Genomic DNA, 19,279 nt, shown 5'->3' on the forward strand with positions numbered 1-19,279 from the left:
AATTTTTTTCCATGAAACGAAGCTTTTAAAAAATCAACCCCCTCCCCCACTGTCTGAGGAAACATCATATTCTACATTACAGGTCAGTCCTCCTTAGCCATCTGCCTTCCCTTAAGTGTAGCTTTCCGTTGAAGTAGTTAAAAACTCTGGGTGGGGAGGGCTGAGCGCTACAGAAGGACATGTGAAGCTGGCGTCATCTTTGCTTTCCACGCTGTAAAGTGTTCCTGTTGGCTTTGTTTTCACCTCAGTGATCCAAATTCTGTGTTGAGGGGCCGGTGCTGTGGTGCGGTTGGTTAAGCCTCTGCCTGCAGTGCCAGTATCCCATATGGGTGCCGGTTCAAGTCCTGGCTGCTTCGCTTCCAATCCAGCTCCCTGCTGATGGACCTGGGAAAGCAGTGGAGGATGGCCCAAGTGCTTGGGCACCTGCCACCCATGTGGGAGACCTGGAGGAAACTCGTGGCTTTGGATAAGCCCAGCTCCAGCTGTTGGAGCCATTGGGGAGTGTACCAGAGGGTGGAGGACCTCTTTATCTGTGTGTAACTCTGCCTCTCAAATAAATAAATCTTTAAAAAATTTCTTTGAGTTTATTTCTCATGCAATGCTTGCATGAGTCCTTTCATACTTCGTGTGCACTTTGACTGTTTTCTCTCCTGTGCAGTGGAGAAGTTACTGTCCCTGAGAGACCAAGATTGGAGTGAGTTTTTGCAACAACTCTGCTCCCAGATTGACTCGGCGGAGAAGAGCACTGGGGCATCCCGGGCCAAACTGAATCTCCTCTGCTACTTGTGTGTCGTGGCCGGTCACAAGGAGGTGGCCAGCAGGCTCCTCCATTCCCCGCTGGTAGGTGGTTCAGAAGCAAAGCCCTTTCGAGTCCCGCAATGTGCCTTTGGCGCCTAGCTTGTGTATCCCCACAGAGCTGAAAACAGATGCTTCAATGTTAATTCGATTTCAGTGCAATGAACAAAGAGGCATTTATCAAGCTTATAGGCTCGTGAAAATTACCCTGTTTAATCCTCAGGTCCCAGTACGTTTGAATAGATGGTGATTGTTTTGGACCTTTGTTAACTCGGCATGGTGGCGAAATGTGCTTCATATCTGAAGTCGTAAGGGAAACCTTTTGACCTGTGGTTGGAGTGAACTCCCCACACAGGACTGGGGGCCTTTACTGAGTGAATCCTGGCAAACGCCAAGGTTTCTGATGAGGCACTGAAGGGAAACACGGCATCTCTGAGTTTTTTTTTTCCTCCCTTTTCCTCCCACTTCCTCCTGGGCATGTCACTTCTTGAACTGTCTTGGTTCATTGGGGAGCCCCTGGGAGTCCATCAGAGCTCTTGCATTCCTGCTCAGCAAGGAGCTAGAGTGGATTGGGAAGTGTTTCCCACTGGAGGCCCTCATGGGGACCTACCTTGAACATATTTTACATTCATTGGTTTACAGGATAGCATTACGGTTCCTTTTATTGGCATTTGGTGTGTGTCTGTTGGGTGGGCTGGGGGCGTGTGGGTATTTGGGGCATATAAAGTTAGAGGAGAAACACAGTCCTGTGCTTAGTTTTTATCCTACTCATTGACTCAGTACTTCTGCACGTTTGTAAGTAATTACCTCCTTGGTGCTTGCTTTACATTTCAGTTGATGTTTTACTATAGCTGTCACTTTGTGCCCTGTTTCCTGGCTTAGGTGTTCCTTTTAATTTTGTATTCTAGTTCCAATTGCTCATCCAGCATTTGCGAATAGCTCCGAACTGGGACATGTAAGTAACATTTGTATTTTAAAAAATTATTCTTTGTGGCTTTACTAAGTGATTGCAAGAAGCGTACATTTCAAAAGCCTAGTCCTAAATAATCTTGACAGATTATTTTGAAGTAATGATTGACACTGACTTTAGGCATCCCAACTGTACATTGAAAAAGAAGTCAAAATTGCTCTAATATTATGAATACAATTCTGGGATTCGCTAAGCTGTTTGTTTTTGGAGACCTTATTAATTAATACTCTTGAATATTCATTATTAAGTCCGTGAACTCTGATCTCCGTGTATGTTGAACTTAAACTGGTTAAGAGTTTGCTTTTTTCCACCTGAATTTTTCCCTCATGTAGTGCCTGGTTTACCTAGGCTGCTACTCGTAGCCTGAGAGGATAATGTTTATACACTTTTTATGGAAGCAGCATGCCAGGGTAAGAGGCATGTTAGATAAGGTGTCGGAAAGCCCTGGGCTATGGTTGTCAATGAGACTGAGGCAAAAGATGATTATTATTATTACGATTATTACTATCCCGAGTCTTCACTTCGTGGGGACTGGGAGATGACAGAGGTTTATGGTTTAGACAGACCTGGGTGTAGGTTGCTGATCTGCCCCCTTGGGCAAACCACTTTAAGCGCTGAGCCTGTTTGTTGGGGGAAGATGGACACAGTGCAGCTATTTCATAGATGGTTTGGTAATGAAACTGTCAATGAGATAAGTGGGTACAATACCTTGTAGCAGTGCCTGGTGTTCAGTAGGTGCTCACATAAGTTGGGCTTGTGGACATTGTTATTATTGAGCTTTCTTATCTCTTAGGATTTTTAGGCAGAAATGGAGGGGAAAGAAGTTTATGAATTGCAATCCTGTGATATTTTTTTCCTGCCAGTGAGACATGGGAGAAACGATTAGATGATCATCAAACATTTGGGGGTAGTTATTTTTATGCATCTTGTAGGTGTTTCTCCCTCCAAGTAAAATCTAATATCCTGAGATGGGATTTGTGGGTTATCGCCGAGCATGTAGCATTGTTGAAGAAATAAACCAGTGAAGCCCTTTGATGCGCAGTGCTTGGAGTGCCCCCTGCTGACGTGTCAGGATAGTCCTTTCCAAGTGCTGGCTTAAAACTGTCCTTTGTTAGAAGTCGAATTGTAAAACGGTTTTCATTTGAGGAAGGTGACAAATAGTAAAGCAGACAAGTCCTCAGCCTGGAGCCGGCTTTGGCATCACTATTGAAATGCTAACTCCTCCAGGACTTCCGCCATACTAAGCCTCCTGGGTGGCTTAGGATAAGGGTCCTTAACTTAGCCTGGGGGATACTTAGCCTTTGAAGTAGGTGTGCAAATCTCTTAGTTTCCTTCTGTATATAGAAAAGCAAAATTGGGGGCCAGTGTTGTGCTGTGGCTGGTTAAGCCGCTGCCTGCTATGCGGGAACCCCATATGGGCACTGGTTCCTGTCTGGCTGCTCCCTGCCAATGAGCCTGGAAAAGCAGCTGAAGATGGCCAAGTATATTCCGGGGGGAGACCGGGGTGATGCTCCTGGCTCCTGGCTTCAGTCTGGCCCAGCCCTGGCTGTTGGGGCCATTTGCGGGAGTGACCCAGCACATGACCACTCTGTCCCTCTCTGTGCCTCTCCCTCTGTGTAACTCTGCCTTTCAAATAAATAAACCTTTAAAAAGAATTAAAATTAGAATCACATGATACAATTTGTTAAGCTGTTCTTTGCCCTGTAATATGTCCCGTTTTTAAATGTCATTTACAGTGCATAAAAGTACACCTTTCTATATAGATGCCTCGAGTCTCTAATCATTTTATTTTCCCTGTGATATTTTGGATAGTGTTACAATAAACAGTATTTTGAGTAACATTTTTGTGCCTAAGTCTTTGTGCCTGCTTTTTCCCCCTTAGGACCAATGCACAGAATTAGAACAAATGGACAGGGACTAGGGAGAAATGGCTAAAATGCCCTTCAGAAACATTGTAGCCCTTCCAAAACTGTAGCGTACACTGCCAGTCTGTGTGTTTACAAACCACTTTATGAAGTCCTGAATCATTTTTAAGTGTGTAGTTGAAAGTATGAATAACAAAACATGGGTCATTTTAGATAATTCACAGTGTGCAGGGGTAGGAAGTGCACTCACAGGGCTGTATGAGCGTCCCTTCGTCCCATGCAGCTCTTTACCTTCCCCTCCTGCCTGCCTCACCCTTGTAATTCCTGTTCTTCACTCTGTCTCTGGATTTGCTTTCTGTAGGCACCTCATACGAAAGGATTGATAGAAGCTTTGTCTCTTTGTGGCTGCCTTATCTCACTAAGCGCACCGTTTTCCAAGTTCACGCACGTCATAGCATGTGCCGGGATTGCATTGCTTGGCTGAGACTGGGTATCCAGCGCGTTGTGTATTCCACATCTTCCCTTTCCGTCTCGTGGTGGACACTTGGACTCACGTTGCCTGGCAGTTGTTAGAAGTGTCCTGGTGGCCGGCGTCGCAGCTCACTAGGCTAATCCTCCACCCAGCGGCGCCGGCACACCAGGTTCTAGTCCCAGTTGGGGCGCCGGATTCTGTCCCGGTTGCCCCTCTTCCAGGCCAGCTCTCTGCTGTGGCCCGGGAGTGCAGTGGAGGATGGCCCAGGTGCTTGGGCCCTGCACCCCATGGGAGACCAGGAAAAGCACCTGGCTCCTGGCTCCTGCCATCGGATCAGCGTGGTGCGCCGGCCGCAGCGCGCAGGCCATGGCAGCCATTGGAGGGTGAGCCAACGGCAAAGGAAGACCTTTCTCTCTGTCTCTTTCTCTCACTGTCTACTCTGCCTGTCCAAAAAAAAAAAAAAAAAAAAAAAAAAAAAGAAGTGTCCTGCTATGAGCACCAGTTTTTCTGTTTGGCTTTTACTTTTGATGATGGCTTTCCCAATGGGTGTGAAGTGGTATCTTCTGGTTTTGTGTTGCATTTTATTTATTTATTTTAAAGGATTTATTTATTGGGAAAGCACAGCTAGACAGCAGAGCTAGACAGCAGAGACAGATGTAGAGAGAGAGGTCTTCCATCCACTGGCTCACTCTGCAAATGGCTACAATGGCCGGAGCTGGGCCAATCTGAAGTCAGGAGCCAGGGTCCCTACTCGGGTGCAGGACCCAAGGACTTGGGCCATCTTCTGTCCTTTCCCAGGCCATAGCAGAGAGCTGGATTAGAAGTGGAGCAGCCGGGACTTGAACAAGCACCCATATGGGATGCTGGCACTGTAGGCGGCGGCTTTACCCACTACGGCACAGCACTGGCCCCTGTGGATTACCTGTTTGCTTTGTAATGATGTCGTTTGATGCATGAATGTACTTAATTTTTGTGAAGCTTAACTCGTCTTTTTTCCTTTGTTGCCTGCGCTTTTGTTATATTCAAAACTCAACTGCTGGGCCGGGGCTGCGGCTCAATAGGCTAATCCTCCGCCTAGCGGCGCCAGCACACCAGGTTCCAGTCCTGGTCGGGGTGCCGGATTCTGTCCCGGTTGCCCCTCTTTCAGGCCAGCTCTCTGCTGTGGCCAGGGAGTGCAGTGGAGGATGGCCCAAATGCTTGGGCCCTGCACCCCATGGGAGACCAGGAGAAGCATCTGGCTCCTGCCATTGGATCAGTGCCGTGTGCCGGGCGCGGCAGCCATTGGAGGGTGAACCAACGGCAAAGGAAGACCTTTCTCTCTGTCTGTCTCTCACTGTCCACTCTGCCTGCCAAAAAAAAAAAAAAAAAAAAAAAACAAACAAACAAAAAAAACAAACCTCAACTGCCAAATCTATTGTGATGAGGTTTTCCCCTTATGTTTTATCCCCCACAGTTTTACAGTTCCAGTTTTTATGTTTCCATCTTGGATCCATTTTGAACTAGTATTTGTATATGCTGTAAGATAAGGGTGCAATTTCTCTGTGTGCAGCTATTACTTTACCTATACCATTGTAGAAAGAAGACTGTCTTCTCGCCATTAAATGGTATCAGTGTCCTTACTGAAAATCATTTGTCCCTAAATGAGAGAGTTTATTTCTGGGCTTTCTATTTCCTTCCTTGGGCATTTCTCCCCCTGCAGTTTTCTAGTTTTTCTCAGTGACACTGCCTCCAGAGTGGGTGCCCCTTTGGGCCTTGGTGTCTGTGGTGGTGGAGCTCAGCCCCAGTGGACTTGGGGAGCTTACTTGCACCCTTGGGCCAACCTCGCCCTGGTACCCTGCTTTGGAGTTTGTGCCCTGCATCCTATGCTGCCTGTGGCTGGAGGACTTTGGGCCAAGGGCGCTTTTTCTTTGTCCTGTGTGTGTCTTGTTTGAATTGTGCTTTTCATTGTTGGTACTTTAAAAAATTTTTTCCCTGAAGTACTAAGGAATTTTACTAGCTTATGACAAAGATTCATTCATTCTCTGATTATTTATTTGAAAGACTTAGAAAGGTAGAGAGAAGTCTTTCATCTGCTGGTTTACTCCTCAAATGGCCACAACAGCTGGAGCTGAGCCAATTGGAAGCCAGGAGCCAGAAGCTTCTTCTGGGTCTCCCACGTGGGTGCAGGGGCCCAAGCATTTGGGCCATCCTCTTCTGGTTTCCCAAGCACATTAGCAGGGAGCCAAATTGGAAGTAGAGCAGCTGGGACTTGAACTGGTGCCCATATGGGATGCTGGTACTGTAGGCTGGGGCTTTAACCCACTGTGCCATAGTGCCGGCCCCTAAAATCTCTTTTTGCTATTTGAAAGAGAGAGATCACTTGATTTTTTTTTTTTTCCCCTCATCTACTGGTTCACTTCCCAAATGGCTGCAATGGCTGTGACTGGACCAGGTTTAAGCTAGGAACCTAGAACTTCGTCCAGGTCTCCCACCTGGGTACAGGGGCCCAAGCCCTTGGTCCATCTTCTGCTTTCCTGGGCATATTAGGGAGCTGAATCGAAGTGGAGCAGCTGGGACTTGAACTGGCACTCAAGGGATGCCAGTGACACAGACAGTGGCTTAACCTACTGTGGCACAATGTGAGCCCCCAGCTCATTATTCTTTAGATTTCTGTGGAAAATCTTCGACTCTATTTCATCCCTTTTCTGCTCCTGAAACTCCCAAGGGTGGGTGTGAGATTCCGTGTCTCTTGACTTTTTCTTCTTCTTTTTTTTTTAGATATAATCCACATGCTATAAAATTCTCCTTTCTAATTAGAAATTGTTTAATTATATTTTTTTGACAGGCAGAGTGGACAGTGAGAGAGAGAGACAGAGAGAAAGGTCTTCCTTTGCTGTTGGCTCACCCTCCAATGGCCGCCGCGGCTGGCGCGCTGCGGCCGGTGCACCACGCTGATCCGATGGCAGGAGCCAGGTACTTATCCTGGTCTCCCATGGGGTGCAGGGCCCAAGCACTTGGGCCATCCTCCACTGCACTCCCTGGCCACAGCAGAGAGCTGGCCTGGAAGAGGGGCAACCGGGACAGAATCCGGTGCCCCAACCGGGACTAGAACCTGGTGTGCCGGCGCCGCAAGGCGGAGGATTAGCCTAGTGAGCCACAGCGCCGGCCAGAAATTGTTTATTATAAAGTATATCTTTACATGAGCTAGGTAGGGAATTAGCTAGCAGAATTATTTAATGTTTTTAAAGATTGATGTGTTTGAGTGGTGGAGTTACAAGAGGGAGGAAGGGAGAGAGAGAGAGAGAGAGAGAGAGAGAGGGGTCTTCCATCTGCTGGTTCATTCCCTGAATGGCTGCACCAGCTGGAGCTGAGCCTATCCAAAACCAGGAGCCAGGAGCTTCTTTGGAGTCTCCCAGGCGGGTACAGGGGCCTAGGCACTTGGGCCATCTTCTGCTCTCCCAGGCCAAAGCAGAGAGCTGGATTGGAAGAGAAACAGCTGAGACATGAAATAGCGCCCAGATGGGATGCCAGTGCTGCAGGTGGAGGCTTAATCTACCATGCCACAGCACCCATCTTTCATTTAATTATTTTATCCTTAGAAATAAACTACCTTTTTTGTGTTGTTATATTTTTATTTCTCTTAGGCATTATCCCTTTACCATGTATTATAAGCTGTTTATAAAGGTACTTCAAAAAGTTGCTGGAAAATGAAATTTAGAAATAATATATTTCAGTATAAAAAAATTGACCTTTCTAAAGTACACGGTTCCGTGGTGTTTACTTGAAGTGGTAGAACCCTCGTCACTCCAATTTCAGAAGACTCTGTCACCCGAGGAAACCCTGTGCCCATTCTGGCTCTCTCCAACCCCTGGCAACCACTCACCTGCTGCGTATTCGCCTTGATGCAAGTGGAACCCCTGTCGTAGGTGGCCTTCTGGCTCTACCGGGTATCCTTTAGCAGGACAGGCTCCAGGGTCGTCAGTACTGTAGCGTGTGTCGCTGCTTTTCTCTGAGTGACTGGCTGAGTGGCAGTCCATTGTGTGGATTCGCCGCATGCAGGCAGTCCATTCCTTCTGGACATCAGGGTTCCTTGCACATCGGGCTGCACAGTGCTGCTGGGAATATTTGTGTGTTAGGTGTCGTGTGAACATGTTTTCGTGTCTTTGGGTCCGTGCCTGGTGGTGGGATTGGCTGGAGCAGATGCCAGCTCTTGGGGAGAACCATCACACTACTTGCCCGTTCTGGGATTTTATCTGCAGCTTGGTACTTACCCTTGCTCGTTGGATTTTTCAGGATCTCTAGTTAATGATTCTGAAGTTCAACAGCCATGTTGGGAAGCTTTGTTCATTGTCTTGTTCTGTGCTCATCCTTTTTCCTAGTTGTCTGTACTTGCTCTATAACACGCTTTTGAATTTGAGGCTAAGTATTAGGATTATAAAAAGTCTCTGGGAAAGGATTTAGGATTAAATATTATAATTCTTAAGGTTAAAAATTAGGATTGTAAATTGTATTTTTCTAAAAAACTTTATTTTAAATTTATTTGAAAGGCAGAGAGCACGAGTCAGTGCCAGAGAGATGTGTTTGATCAGCTGGTTTGCTCTCCAAATGGCCGCGATGGCCGGAACTGGTTTAGGCCAAAGCCAGCGGCCTGGAACTCGGTCCTGGTCCTCGATGCAGGTGGACGTGGGGGTTGTTTGGAAGTACGGTGCTCTGAGTTACAGGGGCAGCACCTGGAGGGCGACAGTGAAGAGCCTGTAATTCTGAGAGGGAGCTAGACTCGGGCGTAGTATAATAGGGTACAGGTGTATTTAGGTTTCTGATGTAACAGATTGATTCTTATTTAGACTTAAAATAGTGTGTTATTTAAAAGTATAAGGGTGTTCTAAGAGGAATTGTCCTGGTGAGACTGGGGAAAGTATTTAATTAGCATATTCTCATACAGTTTGCGTTTTGTGGAAAACTGCAGTAGCCAGTATTTAGTGTTGCAGAATACAAGATGATTCCGTGTCTCATCTGTATTTCGAGCTTGTATTTGAAAAGAGATGTGTTCTGTATCTTCTAATGCATTTCAGAGTCTGGTCTTATGCACTGACTGGTAAGGAAATGACGTGGGTATCACTTGATAAGAGGGAAGTTCCCATTAATTCACCCTCTGTTTTAAACTAATGACCAAAAGTCTCAGCAAGCCCAATTTTCTGCTTGAAAACCATTTTGAAATCACTCAGAGTTATTTAGCAATTTACCAACTTTGTTTTCCACTGGATGCCCAAGCAACACCCCATTAAAACTTGCGTTGATTAAAATAGAGCAATATTGATTATACTTTTCACTGCAAAAATTGCTATTAAAGTGAATGCATACCACCAATCTTAAACTGTCTTGGTATTAATTAATTATTACTTATCTGGAAACTCATTGGTCACCTAACTAGTTGAACGGAGACTTTTAGCCAGATGTCTCTGTAATGAGAGAAAAGCATTCATTACTAATTCTCTCTTGTCTCAGGTTAAGCCCGGGCATGTAAGCTTTGTCACGTTAGGAGCAGGATTTCAGAGGATGCTGGCGTCGGGGTGTCCACATACACAGGGGAGGGCTTCTCTAGGTCACAGTCACAGGTGCATGCACGCCTGCCCTCCCACGTTGAGTTTGTACTTCATATTCTGGTATCTAGTGCCCACCATTGTGTAAGGTGCCCAGGGGGCCCGTCTCCTTGGTCTCTGACGCTTCTCTTCTGAGCCTGTTTTCCTCTCCATTTGCAGACGGGCCAAGGTTGCGCGCGTGATTGGTTTACTGGCCTCACACACAACAGAGCTCCAGGAAAACACACCTGTTATTGAGGTAACTTCTTTTTTGACTGATAAGGTATAAGGTGAGAAAAAAGATGGTCCTTGAGTTTGTAATTGCTAGCGTGCAGCTTTCGTGGATGGTCTCTTAATTTGTGGGATCGTGGCAGTTGGTGTACACCAGCAGCTCACTGTGACACAGTCCATTGTGGAAGGTGGAACGGCAGCGCTGCAAGGATTCTGAACCACACTCATTCTTTATTTCTGAATAAGCCTTTTTTTTTTTTTTTTTTTTACTGCTGGTTTCCTTGTAGGTCACCCAACCTTCATTATAACCAGTGCAATTTCTAGTTCAAACATCACTCATAATTCAATCAAAGTTATTGTGGTATTTCTTCTTGAATTTAGTGTTTTCGTGCTCACCCACCGTGAATCATTTCTTGACAACCAACCCCAATATTTAATGATCTTGCATGCACTAAAGATATTTTCTGTCATCGGTCATTTCCTTCTAACAACAGTACCAGGAAGGCTTTCTGATTGAATCAGTAATTCCAAGTCCTATGGCCTGTTACAGTGTCCTTGAATAATAAAAACGACTTCCAACCTGTCCTGCTAATTGGTATTGCAGTTAATATGGTAATACTTTTTTTAAATTTTGAGGTATACAAATTTCGTGTATTTTGTATGTGCAGATTTAGGAACACAGTGATGCTTCGCTCCCTACCGTCCCTCCCGCCCACACTCCAGCCTTTGTCCCTCCTCCTCCTCCCATTCCTACTCTTAATTTTCACCAAGATGTGCATTCACTTTACCTAATGATCATAAAGTTAATGCTACACTAAGTAAAAGAGTTCAACAAATAATGAAGGAAAAAAAAAGTGTTCCTCAAGGAAGAGCCAAGGGCTGTGAACGGTCATCGAATCTCCAAATGTCCATTTCACCCCAGTACATTACATTACATTTGCCAGTTTGGGGGGGGGAGGCATTTTTTAAAAATTTAATGCCTCAAACTGAATTGTACCAACATCCATCGATTATTTACTTGATCAAGCTGTAGCTGCCTGAAAGCAATAGATGTTAAGACAAAGTACAGAATAAGTAAGTCTAAACAAATGAATCTGTGAAATGTGAGCCTAACTAATAGCTGTTCAATGCTTTGAAGCTTATTCTAAAAAGCATGAATTCTTGAAAAAGAGAATATAAATACTTTAGAAATTGCTAGTATGGAAATAAATTCTGCATTATTTTAGAAGATCTATAAGGGTGAGGAAGCAGTGGAGCAGGCAATGTCAAGTTCTTAGTTGGTTTTAGAAGAAATTTCTTGGTAGTGTTTTATTAAGATTTATTTGAAAGGCAGAATTAGAGAGGAAGAAGTCTTCCGCCCTCTAGTTCACTCCCAAGCAGCCTGCAACAGCCAGGGCTGGGCCAGGCAGAAGTCAGGAGCCAGGAGGCCAGGGGCTATGTGGGGTGCAGTGGCCCAAGCATTTGGGCCGTCTTTGGTTGCTTTGTCAGGTGCATTATAGGGAGCTGGATTGGAAGTGGGGCAGCCCAGTCTTGAACTGGTGCCCATATGGGATGCCGGTGTTGCTGGCAGCGGCTTAATCTCCCGTGGTACAGGTCTGGCCCCTAGTGTTGTATTCTTGACATTCATAATCTATTTTGCTTTCCTGACTCCAGTGCTCTTCTGAGGTCCATTTATTTCCAAATATTTAAGAGTACCTGTGTACACTCAAACCATCCCCAGGCATCAGGGCACAGTGTTGAACGTGGTAGATTAACAGCTTGCGTTCTAGCGTGGGAAGAGAAAACAAATAGGAATGTATGATGTCACGTGATGAAGAACTCCGTGAAGCAGATGGGGTTGGGTGATGGCATTAGGGATCTCTGAGGTGGCCGTGGTCCTTGCTCAGCTAAAGCCTTTGCTGGCGACATGCTGACGGAAGCCAGGGGCGACTGTGGGCGCAAGCTCTGCTCTCTGGACAAATGGGGTCGACATGCTGACAGAAGCCAGGGGCGACTGTGGGCGCAAGCTCTGCTCTCTGGACAAATGGGGTCGACATGCTGACGGAAGCCAGGGGCGACTGTAGGCGCAAGCTCTGCTCTCTGGACAAATGGGGTCGACATGCTGACGGAAGCCAGGGGCGACTGTGGGCACAAGCTCTGCTCTCTGGACAAATGGGGTTGCAGGCAGGGTGGACGGCCTTTGCAGAGGACTGAGTGGGCAAAGAAAACTGGTCGGCGGGCTTCCAGGGGAGTTTGGCTGCAATGGAGGGAGGCAGGGTGGCAGGGATGGAGTGGGGGGCCAGGCCAGGGCAGAGCTTTGTTGCAAGTCACCTAAGCATTTGGGACCTTACTCAGCATGAGATGGAAGGACATGGGGGAATTGTGAGCATGAGATCATGCCTTGACTTCGTTAATGTTTGAAAAGTATCGCGGCCAGCGCCGCGGCTCACTAGGCTAATCCTCTGCCTAGCGGCGCCGGCACACCGGGTTCTAGTCCCGGTCGGGGCGCTGGATTCTGTCCTGGTTGCCCCTCTTCCAGGCCAGCTCTCTGCTGTGGCCAGGGAGTGCAGTGGAGGTTGGCCCAAGTGCTTGGGCCCTGCACCTGCATGGAAGACCAGGAAGACCAAGAGAAGCACCTGGCTCCTGGCTTCGGATCAGCATGGTGCACCGGCCGCGGTGGCCATTGGAGGGTGAACCAATGGCAAAGGAAGACCTTTCTCTCTGTATCTCTCTCACTGTCCACTCTGCCTGTCAAAGATAAAAAAAAAAAAAGTATCGCTCTGGGAGCTGGCGTGCACAGTGAGTGAGGCCACTGCTCGCCATGCCGCCACACCTTACTAGAGTGCTGGTTCAAGTCCTGGCTGCTCGGCTTCCCATCCAGCTCCCTGCTAAAAGGCCTGGGAAAGCAGTGGGAGATGGCCCCAGTGCCTGTGCTCCTGCCACCCATGTGGGAGACCTGGATAGATTTCCTGGCTGCTAGCTTTGGCCTGGCCCGGCTTCAGCTGCTATGGCTACTGGGAGAGTGAACTTGTAGATAGAAGATGGATTCTCAGGCTGGTGCCGTGGCTCACTTGGCTAATCCTATGCCTGTGGCGCCGGAATCCCATGTGGGTACCAGGTTCTAGTCCCAGTTGCTCCTCTTCCAGTCCAGCTCTCTTCTGTGGCCCGGGAATGCAGTGGAAGATGGCCCAAGTGCTTGGTGCCTGCCCTGCGTGGGAGACCAGGAAGAAGCACCTGGCTCCTGGCTTCGGATCTGTGCAGCGCTGGCCGTAGTGGCCATTTGGGGAGTGAACCAATGGAAGGAAGATCTTGCTCTCTGTCTCTCCCTCTGTCAGTAACTCTACCTGTCAAATAAATAAATAAAATCTTTAAAAAAAAAAGATGGATTCTCTCTCTCTTTCAAATAAATAAAATCTTAAGAAAAAAAAAGCATGCCTATTACTAGGAGAGGGACAGATAGAACCAAGAGACTAATTTAGGAGGTGGAAGATGATTGTGACTTATGTCATTTTTTTTTTAATGATTTGTTTATCTTGTTTGAAAGGCAGGCAGAGTTAGAGGAAGAGACAGATCTTTGATCCTCTGGTTGACTTGTCAAATGGCTGCAACAGCTGGAGCTGGGCTAGTCGGAAGCCAGGAAGTGGAGTGGCCAGGACTAGGTACTGGTGCCCACGTGGGACGCCGGTGCCTCTGGTGGCGGCTTTACCTGCTGCATCACCATGCCCTGGACCACGTTGTTAGGCATACCCACTTTCTGACCCCTCCCCCCAAACATACATGCTATTTTCCTGGATAGAGTTGGAAGCGTGGTAACAGATGAGCTGATTGCTTTGATAGTACTTGCAGGCAGACATTAATAGCCAAGAAGAGTGGCCTGTATCCATGTTCATAGTCAAAGCTGAGTCATCAGAGACATGCAAATCCAGACCAAAGTGAAATATCAAGTTAGTCACCAGAGTGGCCCAAAGCAAACAAACAAGAAACCCCAAACCAAACCAAAAAAACTTAGGATCCTCAGGGTCTTAGGGTCCTAAATGACACATACAAGAACTTGTAATAGCATCGTGATTTATAACAGCCCTGTGTTGAACCCCAGTGTCCATCCACAGCTGAGTGGGCAGCATGTGGAATGCTCACATGGTGGCCTGCTAAGTGGCACGGGTGCTGGTAAGCCACGGCACCCGGCGGCAGGGTCACGGACTCGTGTCCCAGGTAGCAGTAGGATCTTTCCTGGGGGAGACTCCTCTGTGTCCTCAGGCATGTCTGGACACTGGGATGGTTCTCGCCCAGAGGTCAGCTCTGCCTGGGGCCAGATGTCGTGGGGGAGAGCTGATAGTGCCTGGGGGCCATGGAACGGGCTCCAGATGAGGAGGGGGTGTTGGCATACAAAGGCCAGGGCTGGGACTGAGAGGCTGGCCACGTTCCTGGAGTTGTGCTTGGCCATCCTGTGGCAGTGGTTGGGAGATTGTCCTGTTGTCGCTGTTCTCAAGAGGCTGGGTAGAGGCCATCTGCAGTACCCTGGGACCTGCCAGTCACACGGGTGATGTGCCCGCCTACCCCATCCTTGCCTGTGGCCCAGTTCTGGGACCTGCTGTTGCACTACTGCCACCGCTGAGAGCCTTTGACCCAGCCATCCCATGAACAGTTCTGATACTCCAGGCAGCCACTAGAGGGCACTCAAACACTGTGAAATGTTTTGCAAGTGCAAGAACTTGTGTTTAGACTTCTGATCCGTAGAAGCTTGACAAGTCTGTGGTTCTGTGTTTCATCTTCTTCCTGATGTTTGCAGTTTTGCCTACACGAAATGTTCTTCGGGTCCATTCTGGTTGTTAGCATTTCAGATGAATGACAATAATGAAAGCCTTAATCGCCTCTCAAAAAATGCAGAGTAGGCGTCAGACGCATGTTTCAGAATCCTGGAGCCCTTTGCAAGGTGCACCTGAGGTCCAGAGCTCTGGAGATGCGTTTTCTGTCGACTCACAGTGGGGTGTGTGTGGCTAATGTGTCAGTAAACCATGAGTAAAATTTCAAGCATGTGGCGAGTCCTGATGTTTTTCAGTACATGTAATACCTGTGAGCAATCAAGACGTTGGTTAAAGATCCCATAAGGATTTTTTCAGGTTTTCTTTTTAAGGTTAGCATTTTTGTTTTTGATTTGTTAGAGACAGATGGAGAGAGATTGTCTATCTGCTGATTCACTCTCCACATGGCCACGACTACCAGGGCTGGGCCGCACACAGCCAGGTGCTCGGAACTCAGTCCAGGTTTCCCCACATGAGTGGCAGGGACCCAGGTATTGGCACCGTCACCTGCAGCCCTGGCAGGAGGCAGGAGGCAGTGTTAGGAGTGGGGTAGCCGGCCCGCGCCAGGCACTCTGAGGTGGGCTGCAGGTGTCTTCAACAGCATCTTAACCTTCCTGACAAACCCACGCCTCTGCACTTTTTTTTTTCCCTCTGTTCATTGAATTACGTAGCTCCAAGTTTCTATTTGTTTCTTTCCATCATCTTTATCTCTTTGTTAGGTTTCTCTTTCAAATAATGAATCATCATCTTAATGTCCTTAAATTTTTCTGTTTTCTTTTATCTTATTAAATTTCCTTCAAATCATTATTTTGAATTCTTTTTTAGACAGTTCATCCATTGACTTCTCCTCAAGTCCTGTTGCTGCACTTCTGCAGAGTGACTGCGTTTCTTTGGAGGTGTCGTGCTTCCTTTCTGTATTTTGGATGCTTCCGGTGTCCCTCCATCAGTATTTGTGCATCTGGTAGAGGTCACGTGTATTTGCCGGTTTTATGTTTTAGGATAGCTTTCGAAGTAAAAGGTGAAGCACCGTGTCCTAGGGTGTCTGCTATTGGGATGGAGTACGTTGGCTTTGTTTCTAGGTGGGTGCTGTGGTGTAGTGTCCGTATAACTCCTTCCATGGTAAGTGTCACCAATGTCTGTGGTATCTCAGTGGCCTCAGCTGCAGGGGCTGTGGGTTGTAGCTCTGCTAGGGTGGGGCAGGTGCACCAGCTGCTCTGGGGGCACTGCTCCTGGCTGCAGGAATTCGGTGCCTGTCAGCAAGGCTCACGTGGGGCAAGGCTGCCGTGATGGCCCGAGCAGATGAGATGGGGCAGTGGAGGTGGGGGAACTCGGTCAGTGTGGGTAGTGCTTCTCTGACGGTCCCAGGGAGTGCGATGCAGCGTGCTCAGCGTTGGAGCAGGGCGCATGTCAGTAGCTGGTGGCCGCAGCGGTGGGCCCACACAAGGCACCTGTCAGCATCTTGGGCATGTCCATTGGGCATCTGTGGCGTGACCTGCACAACTGCCCAGCTTCTTCCTGGGTGTGTGTGTGTAGGGGAGCTGCCTGTTGGTTTGTGGAGCCTCGGTGGGCCCAGCTGCTCAGCTGCTGCCCTGTATAGTGGGTGGGTAGGGCCATTAATTGAAGTTTGATTTTCTGGGTGTCTGCAGGCTGAGCCTCTCTTGGGGGGATGCCCACGTGCGTCCATGGATTGTGAGAGGGCAGGTGGGGCCTCCTGGCTCGGTCACATGGGCTGTTTTGGCTGAGCTGTTGGAGGAGGCTCCTGGGTGGGTGAAGTCTCTGGGGGGAGCTGTGTAGGGGCACATGGGAGAGGGCCCAGCATGACTTGGGCAGTGGCCACACCAGCAGCCCTGGTGTGGATGCTCTGATCACTCCCTGTCCTGGGCTTGGCAGGTTCGTACTGTTGGGGCCTCAAGGGAGGCCTCTGTGGGTTCAGGGTTGGTCCTGGAGCAGGGCAGTGGGGGCCGTGTGGGTTCAGGGTTGGTCCTGGAGCAGGGCAGTGGGGGCCGTGTGGGTTCAGGGTTGGTCCTGGAATGGGGCAGTGGGAGCCGCATGGGTTCAGGGTTGTTCCTGGAGCGGGGCCCTGGGAGCCGCGTAGGTTCAAGTTGGTCCTGGAGCGGGGCCCTGGGGGTCGCGTGGGTTCAGGGTTGGTCCTGGAGCAGGGCCCTGGGAGCCGCATGGCAGTGGGGGCCGTGTGGGTTCAGGGTTGGTCCTGGAATGGGGCAGTGGGAGCCGCGTGGGTTCAGGGTTGGTCCTGGAGCGGGGCCCTGGGAGCCGCGTAGGTTCAAGTTGGTCCTGGAGCGGGGCCCTGGGGGTCGTGTGGGTTCAGGGTTGGTCCTGGAGCGGGGCAGTGGGGGCCGTGTGGGTTCAGGGTTGGTCCTGGAGCGGGACAGTGGGGGCCGTGTGGGTTCAGGGTTGGCCTGGAGCAGGGCAGTGGGGGCCGTGTGGGTTCAGGGTTGGCCTGGAGCAGGGCAGTGGGGGCCGTGTGGGTTCAGGGTTGGTCCTGGAGCGGGGCAGTGGGGGCTGTGCTTGCTGCGCCTCTGTGTGAGGCCGTCCTGTGTCTCTGTGCTCTCTGGCTTCTCTGCCGCATCGTGACCACACCCCGGGGCTCTGCTTCACTGGCCAGTGGAGCTGCTGTGCCGTGTGCATTTGATTTGGTCCTTGTGGAGGGAGCTGCACCAGGCACTTCTCATCCTTTATCTTGCTTTCATCATTCTCCTAAAATTGTAATTTTTCTTACCGGGTGAGAATCTTGACTGGTGAGCTAATTACTTATTTTCTTTAACCTAAGGTTTGTTACGTTGGATTTAAAAAGTTATTATAAATATTACTAACAATGAAGCTCCACAGTGCATTTTAAGTTATTTGTGTCTTTTTTTTGTTCATTTGGATCTAATGCCCTGGACTATAAACACAGTGATAATACTGAGTTTTAGCGTCAATTCCAATAACTCATTTTGTACTTCTGTCACAAATGCAGTGTAGAGATATCAGTTTTTAGGTTGTTTTATTTTTCAAAATATTTGAGGGCACGAGGGAGACAATGAATGATGATTGAATTTTCCTTCTGCTGGTTGGAATGATCCAGCCAGTCCCCAAGTGGCTGCAATGGCAGGGGCTGGGCCAGGCCAAAGCCAGGAGCATGGAAATCCATCTGCATCTTCCAAGGGGCCCAGGTGCTTGGGCCGTCTTTTGCTGCTTTTCTAGGTACATCAGCAGGGAGCTGGATCAGAAGTGGAGCAGCTGGGGCTTGAATTGGCACTCCCATATGGGATGCTGCCATAGCAAGTGGTGGCTTAACCTGGTGTGCCGGGACACTAGCCCTTGTTTGTTTTAGATAGTTAGGAATTAGGGCCTTTGGGATTACCTTATGGGTTCTTTTTGGTTTAAAACACTGTTTATGGAAATGTTCTAAATAAACAAAACACATATGAGACGTGAATGTACTGCCTGATGAATTATCATGAAGGGAAACCCCAGGAGCTGCCAGTGTGGAATAAAAGATGGCCCACGTCGGAGATTGCTTTGTGCCCTCTCCTGATCGCTGGCTTCCAAAGGGTCTTAATGCCCAAATACTACCAATGGCTGTTTTGCCTCCTGTGATGTGTGTGTGTGTGTGTGTGTGTGTGTGTGTGTGTGTGTGTGTTTTACTTAGGTTGGACCATCTGACATGTTCCACATGGCTGGCTGTCGTCGTCTTTGCCATATTCTGTCTGTGGGTCTCACTCTTGGTGCCTGTACCTCTGGTGCATTTTCAGTGCATGACTGTTCCATATCCCTGGTGATGGACATCGGGGTTGCTTTTTGTGCTTGGCTGTTAGAAATAATTCTTGCACACATGATTGAATGCATGTGTGCAGGCTTTCTGTTGGGCATGCCTTGGAGTACAATTGGTAGTTACAGGGTATGTGTGTGTTCAGTTGGGTGAAATCTGAATTTTTCCAAGAAGGTTCTCTAAATTTAAAATCCTGTGGCTGGGCCGGCGCCGTGGCTCACTAGGCTAATCCTCCGCCTCGCGGCGCTGGTACACCGGGTTCTAGTTCTGGTCAGGGCGCCGGATTCTGTCCCGGTTGCCCCTCTCCCAGGCCAGCTCTCTGCTGTGGTCTGGGAGTGCAGTGGAGGATGGCCCAAGTGCTTGTGCCCCGCACCCCATGGGAGACCAGGATAAGCACCTGGCTCCTGCCATCGGATCAGCGCAGTGCGCTGGCCGCAGCGCACCGGCAGCAGCGGCCATTGGAGGGTGAACCAACGACAAAAGGAAGACCTTTCTCTCTGTCTCTCTCTCTCACACTGTCCACTCTGCCTGTCAAAAAAAAAAAAAAAATCCTGTGGCTGATGAATTTACAGGGCCCTTTATTGGCATTAATATGTGGTGGTGGTATAAAATCATGTTAAAAAGAACTTAGGAATTGCCACTGCATCTTTACCATGAGTGGGCGTTGAATTTAGTCTTAGGGTGTCAGTGACCACATAATTTCACTTTCTATCTCTGTTAATAAGTGAATTACATTAATGGAGTTACTGAAACTGAAACCACTCTGGTTTTTTTAGAAGGAACTCGACTCACATTTTTAGAAGGCGACCTTTGCAGTCTCCTTGCTGGTATTTCT

At 48.5% G+C, this 19,279-nt stretch overlaps 1 protein-coding gene across 14 annotated transcripts in view; it reads left to right on the forward strand.

The window, feature by feature from the left end:
• The window catches only part of ULK4 (unc-51 like kinase 4), a 598,567-nt gene that overhangs the window by 54,276 nt on the left and 525,012 nt on the right, over positions 1-19,279 (forward strand). For all 14 annotated transcript variants that reach the window (XM_089306514.1, XM_070050985.2, XM_089306513.1 and 11 more), the window contains exons 15-17: positions 659-840; positions 1,704-1,750; positions 9,841-9,919. In XM_089306514.1, the coding sequence (XP_089162640.1) occupies positions 659-840; positions 1,704-1,750; positions 9,841-9,919 (308 nt within the window). The remainder of the gene's footprint in view (positions 1-658; positions 841-1,703; positions 1,751-9,840; positions 9,920-19,279) is intronic.

Source organism: Oryctolagus cuniculus, chromosome 10 (genome assembly GCF_051225735.1).
Source record: "Oryctolagus cuniculus isolate XC-2025 breed Fujian yellow rabbit chromosome 10, ASM5122573v1, whole genome shotgun sequence".
Classification (NCBI taxonomy): Eukaryota; Metazoa; Chordata; class Mammalia; order Lagomorpha; family Leporidae; genus Oryctolagus; species Oryctolagus cuniculus.